This window comes from Sturnira hondurensis, unplaced genomic scaffold, assembly GCF_014824575.4.
Source record: "Sturnira hondurensis isolate 20B ecotype Veracruz unplaced genomic scaffold, ASM1482457v3 Scaffold0022215, whole genome shotgun sequence".
Lineage (NCBI taxonomy): Eukaryota > Metazoa > Chordata > Mammalia > Chiroptera > Phyllostomidae > Sturnira > Sturnira hondurensis.
Window position 1 is genome coordinate 7065587 of NW_028094846.1, and position 14992 is coordinate 7080578.

At 43.2% G+C, this 14992-nt stretch overlaps 1 protein-coding gene across 3 annotated transcripts in view; it reads right to left on the reverse strand.

Moving 5' to 3' along the window:
• The window catches only part of COP1 (COP1 E3 ubiquitin ligase), a 116336-nt gene extending 101736 nt beyond the window's left edge, over positions 1-14600 (reverse strand). For 2 of the 3 annotated variants that reach the window (XM_037034873.1, XM_037034872.1), the window contains exons 1-2: positions 13906-14599; positions 257-316 (exon numbers count right to left, since the gene is read on the reverse strand). In XM_037034873.1, coding sequence (XP_036890768.1) covers positions 257-316; positions 13906-14324 — 479 coding nt within the window. In that variant the 5' untranslated portion in view covers positions 14325-14599. Of the gene's footprint in view, positions 1-256; positions 317-13905 lie in introns of all 3 variants that reach the window. The other variant, XM_037034874.1, reaches the window with a different exon arrangement.
• Between the last annotated feature and the right edge of the window lie 392 nt (positions 14601-14992).

A 14992-nucleotide genomic window follows, 5' to 3' on the forward strand; every position in this document is an offset into this window, starting at 1 on the left:
GATTAATAAACCCGAGAGTTTTAAAATCCATCTGTAAGGCCTGTGGTAAATCTAAGTACTTTACACATATCATGCACCAACCATATCATAACTGCCTTGAGCCATAGAACCTGCAAAGATGTATTATTAGTCTAAGAAATAATATGATTACAAGATAACTAAAATTAATTTCAAAAACCATAACTTCTCAGGCACTACGTTTACACACAAGTTTAATTCTGCCAAAAGACAACTGAGCCAGACAAAATCACCTTACCAGAAGCTGTGGCCACATTTCGTCATGTATGCTTCCTCGATCATATCAAAGCAGATAGGGCTAAAAGGAAAACAGAAAAATAAGTAAATAGATAAATAGATAAATTGATACATTTAAAAAAACAGTGATTTCAAACTGGAAAAGGCCAACAACAATGCAACAAAATCATAGTTTCATACACAGCTAAGTCTTCAAATGTCCTATCAACGGAAGATGAAATTTCTGCATACCTACTTAAGAAAGAAAGAACAGAAGGAAGGAAGGAAGGAAGGAAGGAAGGAAGGAAGGAAGGAAGGAGAAATTTCTGTTGGGCTGAATGAACTTTAGGGAATCGAAGGTAAAGTGACAATTAGTTCAAGATGGCCCTGAGGGCCACCAGGCTCTAAAGGCACTGAGGGAGTGCGTTAACACGGCCCCACACTTTAACTCACCCGGAACTGTTCACAGTGCAATGCAATCACAAGACTCCTTAAGAAAGTTCCACCATCTTTTCCAACCATCCCTGTACTCAAAAACACCTGCCCAGACCCACTAATTCAAATGCTTTTTTATTTCCCATCTCAAAGAAAATGAATTCCCCGAGGGATAAATTTACAATTCCAATTTCAGTAACTCTTCCAGGTAATGACGCTGGTAATGATGGCTAACACTTAAAACAGCACAGACCATATCCATTAAAACAATGACACATATTAGTTCACTTAATCCTTTCAAAAACACAGTGTTGGTAGGTACCTATTACTAGGCCCATTTTGTAGATGAGAAAATGGAGGTACAGAAATGGTCAAACTTAGGTCCACGGTCTTAGCCACAAACATGTGACTTCCAGACACTACCATGAAACACCAAGTCCTCCCAACTACAACATAATTCTGGCCAATGGAGCGTGGTTGGTTATTAATCTCTGAAAAGACACTGTCTACCAGAAAAGTGCAAAAGCTTATACAAAAAAGGTTTCTTCCCTTTATCCTTCCCTCCTCTTCCTTCCCAAAACTTGGGAGAAGTGTCGAGACATACCACAGTCACCTTGGGACCCTGGAGGCGAACCCGTGAACCAGGAAGTTGGGGCCCTGGTCTCTCGGGATGTCCAGGAGCAGCCGCGCCAGCCCGGGACTGTCCGCCTCTGGGCTTGGCAGTGCGTGGGAAAAGCAAACCCTCACCTGCTCAAGCCAGTATTTACCAAGTTTTCCGTCACTGGCACACAAATCCAATTCTTACTAATAATACATGACAAACTGCAAATGAAGATTCACCCACTCCTTTGAGAAAAACTCCCCGGGCATAAACACTGTCTTAGAACCTGAGGCTGTAAAAAATCATCAAATCTCAAGGCTGCGCAAGCGCAGAGCTCAACCCCGCAGGTGTGCGTGCTGGCGTGCTGGCTCAGGCTCCACTGGCTTCGTCAGCTTTATTCTGCTAGAAGGAAAGGGCAAAATCTCCTCAGGGTGGGGGCTCAACATTTTCCTTTTGAAACAAAGTTCATCTTGCTCTCACCTGTTGGAGTTAAGGAAGCTGGGTTAGGGGCCCTCTTGGCAGCGTGTGGGCGCGCGCAGGCTGCGGCTGGAGGATGCTGAAGAGCAAGGGGACCTGGGATGACGATTTCATCTCACAGGGACAGTCGGTCCCTGCTGGGTGCTTGGCACAGTTATCTCAGGGCTCAAACCCAGAGTGGAGGCAACACTTATTCCCCACCACCTTTTCCGAGAACTTTGGTTTTTTAGTGCATTTTTTGGTTTACAACAACACTGAGTGGACAACAAGGAAGCAGAGGACTACAGTGCACGCCATGAGCTGTGTGCACGGATCCTGAAAGTTGTATGCGGTACCTAGAGATTACTGTCAGGTCAGGTTAGAACAGCAGGTGTTAAAAAATGGCCTTTGAGTAACATGTGAATTAAAGAAAGTTTTCATTCTTTTCACCCAAAGCTAGCTTTCTAACCACATTAAAAGTCAAGACTTCGAGCAAAAATGGAATTCAACAGAAATGAACCCTAGGTTAAATGAACGCTAGGTAAAACTATGCCACCTCTAGTTTTCTGACCTTGGGCAGATAGTTTAATCTTCCTAATCCTGTTTTCATTTGTGTAACTGGGATGATATTTACGTGAGAGAGCCACTGGACTGATTAATAAAACAGACAAAGGACTTGATGTAATTCCTAATATACAATAGTCATAAATGGTAGATACACGAAAAGGCAATATGGAAAAATGTGAACCACTAACAGAAACGTGGGAAGAGTGGTACCCACCCAAGCTAAAAACGTCCATAAATTTCTATTAGAAATAAGTAGATGAGATAAAGGAAGACAGGGACTGACCTACTGCCCCCTTCCCAAGAAAGGGCTGAAATAGCTAAAAAAAAAAAAAAAATTACAAAAATATATAGAAAAGATCCTAACAAAAGACCACAAACTCTTCACAATTTTGAAGCACAAAACTGTACCCAGAGAAGGTTCTGGGCAAAACTGTAAATAAGCCATTTAGTACCCATTCCACTCCACCAATCAACAGCATGAGCTACCAGACCTAAGCACACATACACACATGGTTATTATATGAATAGGCAGCCAGACCAAACATTACACAGATACCTGAAATTTTATACCCCCCAAAATATTTACAGAACCATCAAAAGAAAGGAGGAAAGCACAAGTCAGGTAAACCCCCTGCTGGGCCTGATCATGACTCCAATACAGTCAATTCTTGTACATCAACATGTAAGACAGAACATTCAATAGAAAAAAAAAGAGAAAAGTGAATTCTTAATTCATAAAAGGGGAAACACACTGCCTTTCAAGTATATGCAAAGATGTTCCAACTCACTAGCAATCAAAAATGCAAATAAAACAATAAAATACTCTTTCTCCCCACTCAATCATTAGAAAATTGGAATGCCAAGTATGTTAGGCAGCTTGTGGAAAACAAGAGTCTTCGTGCAGACACATTCTGGCACCCAGCCTGTACTGAATACTCATACCCCCAAGACCACGCAATCCCACTCTCAAGGATTACATTTAAACAGAAATATACATCTACACCCCCCAAGTATATGTATGTGCATATGTGTATGTGGAGTGTGTATAAATGTAGATTTACATGTAGATGTGTATGTATTTATGTGTATGCATGTGGCTGGGTGCGTGTATGTACACACTAAAGAAAAACATCCACGTCTGTCCACGGAGTCTGTATGAGGATACTCGCATCAAGGCGGATACTTAACTGTGACAGAGAATGAGAAGCAGCCTTATGCTCATAATTACTAGAACGCAGAAGTAAAACGTACTTAGACATACACTATAAGACACCATACAACAGTCAAGGAATGACCAAAGCTACATAGAGCAACATAGCTAAATGTTTTGTCGAGTGAAAACAGAAATGAAAATGCGATCTCTGGCATGATGCAATTTATACACATTTAAAACATGCAAAAATACATTATTTCACAGGGCTACATACAAAGACACACACAAATCACAACAGACCAGAAAACAGTAAGAGGTCAGGAGAATACACGAAGTGGGGGAAACACAATCCCTGATTCGACGGGATCTAAAAACGTCATCAATAATAAGAGGTACCATTATATATTACTAAAAAGAAACAACTCTAGTAATTAATGACAATACTTTCTTAGCAGTTAGGACTTTAACGTTACTCTTCTCTAAAAAGAACACCACACTTCTCTTAGACTTAAACAAGTTTGATCATATATCACTCGTGAGAAAAAAACACACAACATACACACACCACAATTAGGGTTTTCCTACAAACTCTCACTCTTCAGTGTCTAACTCTTCTGAATCAGTATTTGACCAACTCAGTGACATCCAGATTTCCCCAGACAATATATTCCATTACTTACTTTGGTGAGGCTGCATTTTATATAACAGAACTAATGCCACTGGTACTGGGATCTTAAGCCAGGTTTACATTCAGCCAGGTAAACTACATATGACTCCAGCTTCAGGAATGCTGCTAGGCATGTCTAATTCACCACATCCCAGAACCTCCTCCACCCCTCACTCCCAGAGACAAACATGTAATTCACAGGGAATAAGACAGTAATTCACAGTTGTCTCAGAGACTTTCCTCCAATCTGCTGAAACTGTATGAAAATTCTGAGGCAGGCATTTTCTATAGCCACACATCTGCAAAAAATGATGGTTCCTGCATGCAGTGGCCAGTTAGCCAATGGGAATTTTTTCCAATTCCACCATCTATAGCACATAACCCATTTTCCAGAGATGTGAACATATAAAAGAAAAAATGTCCAATTTGCAAAGAAATATAACAAAGTAAAGTAAAGCAAAAAAGGAGCCTTGGATGGGCCAATGAACAGAGTGAAACACAATTAGCTCACTCTACACTTGAGGTCAAAACTGAGCAGCAAGCCAAGTACCTTCTTACTCTACACACTTAGAAACCTGGGGGTCGGGGAGTAAAATGAAACAATTGTCCAGATATTGGATACCAGGAAGCACAGTACTGACAGCTTTGAGAAGAGATGAACAGGTGAAGTGAACACTGTCACAAACCCAGCTCTTTGCTTTCACACAAAGCTTCACAGGCCCAAGGAAAGAGAACACAAGCACAGTGCAACAATCTCACCACGTCCGGGGAGGGTTCAAGGGGAGAGGGTTTACAGGGCAGGACACCGCAGAGGAAGGAGCTACAAGGAGAAAGAACTCTACAAATCTATACTGGGTTCTAGTCAAGTCTGCTGCTGAACACTACTCACATGTGTGCAGGGTAAAACCCCACAAGGTCAGTTACGACATCACCAGGGAGCTATTAGCACACAGGGCATTCATTAGTGGTGTCATTAGTAGTAGAGCTAATAATCTAGCTCTAGAAAAATAGGTCCTCATGATCTTCCTTCAATTTTTTTTAATTCTCAAAAGGAACAAATTGATATGCAAGTAACTCAACTTCATTCCAAAGTCCAACACTACAAAGGAAGAAAATAAAATCTAAAATCTACTACTCAATAACGGAAAGTTTAAAATGTCCACCATCCAATAAATTACTAGACATGTGAAATAACAGCAACTGGGACCCATAAACGAGAAACACCAGTCATGAGAAACAAATAATGGATTTAGCAGAAAAGGACTTCAAAACATATATTACAAATATGCTCAATGACTTAAAGGAACACATGAATACAATTAAGAGGAAAATGGAAGGTACACAAAGGACTGATTGGAACTCCAGAGCTGAAAAATACGGTACCTGAAAACACAGCAAAAGACAAAGAAACTGAACGAGAAAGTACAATGCAATTGCAAGAAGTTAAAAAAAAAACACAACATCAGAGACACTGGGTCACTTCTGTGGGTTCATCCACACATGAAGCACAAGTTAAAGAAAGACAGACTAACAGATCTAACATTACCTAAGTGGTACGAAAGAAACATTAAAGTGAAAGCTATAAATCTCTAAAACGCACATCAGTTCTACGCAGAACACAAGCCACCCCTTTGTCCAGTATGTCCAAGCTGTGGCCATGCTTAGTGGCCATCTCGGTCATCAAATCAGTCATCAAAAGAGAGAGACCAAGTTCACATAACTTTTATTACAGTATCTGTCTGATTAATTTATTTTATTATTTTTGTTAACCTCTTCCTGTTCCTAAATTATAAACTAAACTTTATCATAGGTAAGAATGTACAGGAAAAACCATAGTACATATATACGGGGTGGGAAAAGTAGGTTTCCAGTTATGAGGACATGAAACAGCTTATTCTTGTATTATTAGTAGTTATTGTATTATTTTCCATATGAACTGTAAACCTGCTTCTGCCCACTCCTGTTACTTCCAGCAGAAGTAACGCCTGCTCGTGTGGTTGGTAGGGTGCGTGAATGTCTCACACAAGATAGACAGCAATTTGAAAGTTTCACCTAAAATGTTGTGTTAGGAACCACTCTGCCTGGTTTCAGAAGCTGTAACCCCCCACGGCTAAGGCTGAGTGAGAGACCTTGGGACCCTAAGCCACTAAGGAGACAGAGCTTATCCCCCTGGCAGGGGCACCGCCTCTGCCCACTTTACTTCACCCTGCCTGGCCCCCAGTCCATGATCAGTTAGCCAATGATGGGTAAGATTCCTCAAGGAAGGGAGGACCTAAGACAGGCATGGTCACAAGGAGGCCCTCAGGGAAGGACTTAGGGGGCTATGGAGAAAGGGGGTGATGGACCCTCACCTCTTGGCTTTGACATAGCCCGAGTCCTCATTCTGTCTGGAAGAAGTCTCCTAAACTCTTGGCTACCTTACTTCCCCTGCCTGACTAAAGCCTGAAACAATGCCTGAGGTGGGTTTGGGCCTGTGCTGGAAAGGGCGGGTTCCCTAGGCCAATCAGGCCTAAGAAAGAATGCATAAAAACCTGTGAAACCTGCTTTGGTGAGAATGTCCTCAATTTTTTGATAAGGGTCCAAGCACAAAATGAGTTTGTTCCAAAGTTTTATGGCCCTTTAGCTATCTGACCCTGACTCAGAATAAGCCCTCATAGTTCTTTGAATGTTATCTATTGTCTAAGCCTTACTGCCTGACAATGATTGATGAGCTTTGTATATGCCCTGTATTCCTAAGAAAATGAACCCAATAAAAGCCCATTGAGGAAAAGGCTCCTGGCCCTTCTCCTTTGAGAGATCAGCCACCTCTCCCGCCCAAGCAGATCGTGTCTTGGTAGACTTATTCTCATCCATGGTGGCCAGGGTGGCCCTGCGGGGGAGCCCCCCACCCCAACGTCATATGGTGTGCTTGAGTGTGATACTGCTATGTTACAGAACTACATGCTTATGCTTTTGTAATAAAAATTTTTGTAATAAAAGGGGGGTCGTCTGTGCCAGACCCTATGTGAGGTTCGGTACCACCCATGGTTCAAGCGTCCACTGGAGGTCTTGGAAGACAACCCCGGGGTTAAGGGGCAAACCCTGTACGCACAGTAGACCACACAGATTCCAGAACAAATATCACCAGGAATAAAGAGGGAGATTTCAAAACGACAATGGGATCAATTCAGCAACTCTCAATGTGTGTACCTCACTAACAAAGCTTCAAAATACATGGACAGAATTAAAAGAGATAGCCAAATACACAATCATTCCAATCAGTTGGAATAAAGACTGTAACGCTCCTCTTTCAGTAATCAACAGAACAAAAGTATATAGAAAAATCAACTGGAGTACAGAGAATTTAAGCAACACATCAACCACCTTGATTATTTGACATTTACAGAATAGACCAGCCTACACACTGCAAAATACTCATTTTCTTCAAGTGCATATGGAACAGAAACCAAGATGTGGACCACGAAACAAGTCTCAATAAATTTAAAAGGACTAAAGTCATATAAATCATATTCTCTGAACCAAGCTGAATATATCAGAAATCACTAACAAAATAATAGCCAGAGAACTGTCATGGAAAAATTAACATATTTCTAAATAACCTACGATTCCAATAAGAAATCACCACATTAGGCAATTTCTGAGATAGGACACAAGTCATAAACCATAAAAGAGAAAGTCCACAGGGCAGACTTAAAAGTTAAAACTTTCACGCTTCAAAAGGCACCGTTAAGAAAATTAAACGGTAAGCAACAGACTGGGAGAACATATACATATACATAAAAATAACAAGAGATTTGCATCCAGAATCTATAAAGAACCCTTACAACTCAAGACAAACAACTTAAGAGAAAAATGGACACAAGATTACAACAGACACTTTTATTAAAAAATATGCAAATGGAAAATAATCTCAACTTCATCAGTTATTAAGGTATTGCAAATTATGACAATCAGAAACTACTACAAACCCACCAGAATGACTAAAATTTGAAAGACTGAAAAAAACATCAAGTGTTGACAGAGACGTGGAACTGGAATTCTTACACAGAATTGCTGCAAAATGATGCAGCCACTTCAGAAAACGGTTTTGCAGTTTATTATAAAGTTAAAACACTTGGCCATACAAGCCAGCAATACCCAAGAGACGTTAAGATATAGTCACACAGACACCTGAATGTAAATGTTTACAACAGCTTTCTCCACAGTTGCCAAAAACTAAAAGCAAAGAAACTCAAGTATCTTTTAACTGATAAATACATAACAAATCACGTTATTTTCAAATAATGTAATACGACTCAGCAATTAAAAAAATAGTGATACATTCAACATTACTGAATCTCGAAAACACATTGTGCCAAATGAAAGAAGTGAGATACAAAAGACTCTGCACTGAATGACTTCATTAACGAAAACCCTAGGAAAGCCACAACTACAGTGAGAGAAAACAGACCAGATCACTGGCAGCCAGGTGTCAGAGGTAAGGTCAGAAGTTAGAGTGCAACTGAACGTTCTGGGGTGATGGAAATATTTTGTACCTAGATTAAGGCGGTGGTTACACAGATGTATTCATGTGTCAAAACGGTCTGAACTATATGCTTAAAACTGGTGTCTTCTATTGTATGCAAATTCTGTCTTAATAAAGCTGATTCTAAACAAAATTTCCAGCCTCTAAACAAAGGCGAGCAAGCATAATGGTTAAGAACTTGAGCTCTGAGCCATAACTAACGTCTGAATACACATACTGGTAACACTGTTACTAACTACGTGAACTGAGACAGGTAACATAACCTCTCTAACCCTCCTTCCCTCATCTATTAAATGGGATTTATAAACATACCTGCATCAAACAGTTGCTGCACTGATTGAATAAGTAATGTCAAACCCTTCCAATTGTGCCTAGCAAACAACAGCTTATATGAGAGCACGTAGTACTGTTGTACGTAGTGTACCAGGTCAACTGTTAATACAGCACATTGACTCTTCACTTCAGAGTGGACTTGACAGTTATGACCTCTGAGTTTCCAGTACCTATGAAAAAGCCCCCGAGAGTATTCTGTGACTTCTACTAACCCCACTTTGTCTCATTACCCCTGTTTGGGCCAAACGCCCATGCTTGAGCTAATGCTGAGGCCAGGGGATTCCGAACCACTGGATTACTTGGGCCTAAGAGCATGTGTGCCAGCTCTGAATTTGGGGACAAAGAGAGGAAGGATTAGGAAGATAGTAGAACCCAAACCCACGCAGATTAGGAAGAGAGGAAGGATTCCCAAAGATAGTACCAGAAATACAGGGAACAGAAATCACACCACCTACTACAATACACCTCTCTCTCTTCACAGAAAGAGACAAAAATCAGTTCATGAAAGTTAATTGTTAAAAAACAAAAGGATGATTATATATGAGAAGATGAAGAGAAAACATGTTATTCAATGAAAATATTATTTGAGATGGTAGGAACCTATACAAATAGAGCCTGATACACACACACACACACACACACACACACGAAGAAAAGCAGGGGACAAAAAACAAGCAAGGAGAAAGGCAAAGATGGGGAGACACCCCGTGTTAAAAACAAGTCAAGAATTTAGGAATCATTTTCATCTTGTACAGTACAAATTTTAACAGGAAAGAGAAAAATGACCGTCAAAGCCTTTCCTGCAGGCTACAGAAGCTTTGAGGGAGGATCCGAGCTAATATTTAAAATAGAAAGAAATCGCCATCAAGAAGGAGCAACAAGGATTAAGGTTGTAGTTACTCTAACAATTCTTAGATGGAATATGTCAACTGAGTAACGCTGGTTCATTATCAGGAAAGGTCTGTAGACGGGAAAGGTAGCCTCCACTGAGCACATTCTTGGTAATGACCTGCTACGGCCCAAGTGCCTCCCTCTCTCAATGTGCAGACCAGAATTCAAGTGGACAGTCTTGCATACCCTGCTCACGCTCGTCTTTCGTTCTCTCTGCCCTTTTACTCACCAAAATCTTCTGCTGACACTATGCGGACAGGACCATAATGAACTGCTACGATTTGGCCTTTTGGTCCCATTGTCACCCAAGCAAAGGAATCAAGTTTTGTTTTGCAGATTCTAGGAAGTTCTTGACTGATGTCGCTATAATAACAATGTAACGAATTATAGTTCATCTCAGTAGTTGAATATACTTTCATATCTCTTAAGAATTCTTTTTAATAGTTTGATAGACACTGCAACAAGAATGGTCACAGGTTTCATCTGAAGCGCTAAATACGATTTATAGGTAATGGCTGCCTAGGGTGCAAGGCAGCAAGTCAATATCCAGATTCAGAAGAGTATTTAACATCGAAGTGAAAAAAATGATGCCAGGGTATGACAGTTATGTGATTAAAAGGTATTTCTTTGCCTTAAATCGTGAGCTCCTTTAGGATAGTCTATTATTAATAGACACAAGAGTCGGTGACATTTAATAAATGTTACACCTATTTAACGTAGATCCTACCTACTTTTTATCAGACAGATGGAGTTAATGTTCCCACAAGCGGCACTATCTTCCTGAAAACTCTTATTCCTGCTGCCACTGAGAGAATCCCTGGGACTTGCAGAGACAGAAAAGGACCTCTCAGGTGGTCGGGAAAGCTAATGCAGAGGCAGCAGTAACGTGAAAGAATAAAAGAAACCGTCTTCCAAATATAGGCCAGACTCAAGTCACTTCAGTTAAATGGGCCACCTAAGAAAAATGTGAAAAATCAAAGCAACGAAGACTTCCTCTGAATGCCGAAGATTTTTCCAACTGCAAGCTAAATACCACTCTCTCCTGGTCTCACTGTTCTGTCCCTCGGTCCCACTGTTAGAATTACCTACAGTTCGATAATGTGGACTTTCCATCCTTCGTATGAAAGAAACATTACAGTGAAAACTACTCCCTAAAATGATCAATTCTGCAATTAACTATAAACTTATCTTCAATATGATGTAAGTTGAGAGGCCAATATGTGTCACTTAGTCATCTGATTTTCAATCAACTGTTCTCAAGAAGTCATGTCTTTATCACCAAGGGGGGCTTTCCCAAACTACACCGCCCGCCCCAGGCTCCGATTCTGATACGCCCTCTCAGGATGTAAGGCAGACAGGCAGTAGGAGGCAGAGGTTAGGAATAAAAACACTTACCGCATGCAGTCACAAAGCAGCTGTTTCCCACCATTCTACCACATTCAAAACCACTAGACTGAATACATGTACTCAAACCGATGGGTCTGGGGCTGTCTAATTCCGTACAAAGAATACACTCACTTGAGAACTGAGAGATCTGAGTCCTCAGTTTGCCCCTTAGCTGTCTGTCCAATAACTTCTTTGCACTTCAATCGAAATGTGGTATTAGTATCATATTAAAATTGGAAGTCTATATAACTTCACAGAATTGCTCTAAGGATAAAATGTAGTGTGAAGTGTGAACATCTTTAAAACGTAATGAATAAGGAATTATCATCATTATTCAAACCAGCCTCACTCAGGTGTAAAAGCATAGAGTAACTGGGACTTGTTCGGGCTGACCTAGACACATACGACACAAGACCAACCACCAGAGCCAATTAGAAATGAAAAGGACTCCTTCAGCCTTGCCTCATCCCTATCGTCCTACTCCAATCTTTTGAGAGTAGGGAAATCACATCCAGCTTGAGAAGTAGGAAACTGGATTCCCATTCATAAATTCTTCTGAATAGTCAACCTCACCAGAAAAAGAAATAATGGACTAATGAGATTCTTAAATCTCGTTTTAGTTTTAACTGAAAACTCTCACTGGACACTTCCAATTAGAGTATTAAAGAAAATGGAGTAATCTAATCAACATAGAACTCAGAGGCTAGATTGAAATTTTTTAAAACTAGGTGGCAGATGAATAAAAATGTATGCAACCGTACTCTTAAAAATAAAGGACAAAAAAGTGTCAGCGACTTAACTCCCCCATCCCTCTCCAATTTCCTATAACATAGCCTACACTGGTGAGTACAATGAAACTCATACGGTGCTGGGCAGACAGTGACAGCCAAACAAGTGTCTGCTGGATTCCCTAATTTCTCACATCCTTAACACTATTTTGGTGTGCCTATATGCACGCTTTTAGGGTTTTTATAGCTTACTGAAAACCAAAATGCAAATTGTACCCGAAAAAACAAACGAATCCTGCAAATCCTCACTTTGTTTCATTAGCTCCTACTTTATCGCGCGGCCCTCTCTACCGAGTATGAGCACAAATAATTCTTAGACTCAACCATAAGCTACTTAAGTTGTTTATAGGGAACAATCACAATTATAGCCATTTCAATGAAAAGTGAATTAATTCTGAAACCTGAATTTCAGACAAAAGCAAAAATACGAACAGACGTTATTAACCACAGGAACTAGAAACCATGAGTCCCAATCAATCCTATCATAGCTACCCCTGACCCTCGCACAACAGGCAGTAGGGGCACCCACCCCCACACAGCTGAATACCCCCTTGTAACTTCTGACCCTACGGTTGGCCCTTCCCATGGTGAATTCTACCAATCAGGGATGGAACACAGTATTTTCCATCCTCAGATAGGTATAAGAAAAAGACTGTTTTCGTTCAGCACTGGTTGTATCCACAGGAGCAAAACCACAGATACAAAAGAGTGAACTGTATTTATTGGGGGGAAAAAATCCAAGTATAAATGGACACGGGCACTTCAAAGCCCTGTGTTCAAGGGCCAACTGTAATGACACCATTCAGACCATCCTCCACCCCGGAGGGAACCAACTTCCCTTATAATGACAGTGCAAGCCAACTTCCCACTCTAGTTACATTCTAAGTCTACATACAATTTCCTCCCAAGGAAACACAAAATCCTACAGTTCTCACTCGGCTGAACACAATTCCTTCCTCACAATTCCACCATTCAGACTGTGTTTTGGATACAAATCCAATGACAATCGCAAAACTCTCTCAACAAGACAATCAACTCCATCTTTCACTTACTATGGCTGATCCCTCTCCACCACATATCCTAAATGAATACGATGGGGCACCATTCAACATGCCAACTAGGATGACAAAGAGTCTAAACACCTAGCGTTTCTCGAATCAGAAGTTCCAGTGTTCTCTAGTGTATTAGACAAGGGTAGTGGCTAATCTGGCATGTGGGTGAGGTTTAGTATATGTGGTTCCCTCTATCAAGCCATTCAGCTGAGAAGTGAAAGTTTTTTTGTGAACAGACTTTCTTGGCTACAACAGCCTCAACGGCAGATTTAAAGGGGGGGCTACCCTTTCAAATAGAAGATATGTAAACGAACACACGACGGATACTTACATGAAATACAACTTCTCCTTAAAACATCCATACCCATGCTTAGAGCACCATCTGCTCCACTTTCAATGAGCAAACTCTGGCCCAAAACTCGGTCCCTCGGCATCTCAGGAACCTTAATCCCTCTCCCTTTACAAGTTTAATTCACTTCGACAGGCAATCCGCACAGACGGGAGGATAGCTCATTCACCAGACAGCCAGAAAATTCAAGGCCCAACTTTCTCCTCCCATGCACAAGCATTTATTTGACTTTCCATCTCGCTGCCCCCACCTGCCCCTTATTTCTTATTCCCTAAACTCCGTTCTCTCCCTCCCCACCAGTTCTTAAACCCCACCCTGCCTCGGGTCTCCAACATTCCGGCATCTCAACCCCAACCACCAGCTCCACTGCCCGTGCAGCACCGAAAGCCCACCTCTCATCGGACCCATCAGCCCCAAAAGCAGAAGCGCAGACTTGAGCGAAGGGAGGGGGCTGCTATTTAAACCCACCAAACGAAGTCGTTGCTTTTGTCCTCGTAGGAGTTGATGAGCCCGTTGCAGAGGGGAGCGAGCAGAGGTCGCTTCCTGCTGCCGCTGCCGAGGCTAGAGCCGCTCCCTCCTCCACCGGCGCTGGGCCTGGCCGCGCAGCTGAGCCGGGACAGGCCCGCGGACACCACCCCGCCGCTGCTCCCGCCGCCGCTGCCGGACACGGCGGCCGCCACCAACACAGGCCGCACCGGGCCCCCGATGCTGCCGGAGCCCGCGGCCTGGGCCGCCCCACCAGACACTAACGCCGCCGCAGAAGCCGCCACGGACGGGGGCGACGGGGAGGAGGATAAGGACGAGGAGGCGGAAGTCACCGAGGAGGCCGCCGAGGAGCCCGGGCTGGTCCCGGCGGAGCCCGACCCGGCCTGGCGGCTCCCGGACATCGTGACTCCCTCCCCTCCGGCCGAGCGCTCGGAGGAGAGGGACCGCGACCCGCCGCCGCCGCCGCCCCTACCCTCCCGTTCAGTGCATCCTGAGGACGCGCGCCACGCCAGGAGGTGGGGCCGAGGAACAATAAAGTTGATTTTTGTAAGGCGACCACACAACAGCGTCCGACGGGAGGGGGCGGAGGAAACTAATCAGGCAGAGTGGAAACCACTACCGCTCCCGAGGCCGCCGCCGCCGCCGCCGCGGTCCCTGCGGCAGCCAACCCGGGCGCGCCGAGGGCCGGCCGTGCGCGTGCTCGAGCGGCGGAAGGGGCGGGAGCGGCGGGGGATACGACTTTAGACGCGGCCCGGGCGGTGCTCAGACACACAGCGCGCGCCCGGCGACGGGGCCGCCTGATGACCATTACAGCCCTCGGCGAGAGCTGTTTTTGTTCGTGGCGTACCGGAGGGCAGGCTTTTTTCACGGGTGACCAAGCGAAGGAAACAGGAATGAATGGTCGGGGTGGCAGAGTAATTGGAGGGGGAACACTCAGAAAGCGACTGCGCACGCGCACCCTGGGTTACCCAGGGTCCGGCTCCTGGCGGAGAAGAGCGGCGCCAGCGCGGGGAGGCTGAACCACGCATGCGTGCGGAAGAGCCGTATTCCTGAATGTAAAGAGGGAGCG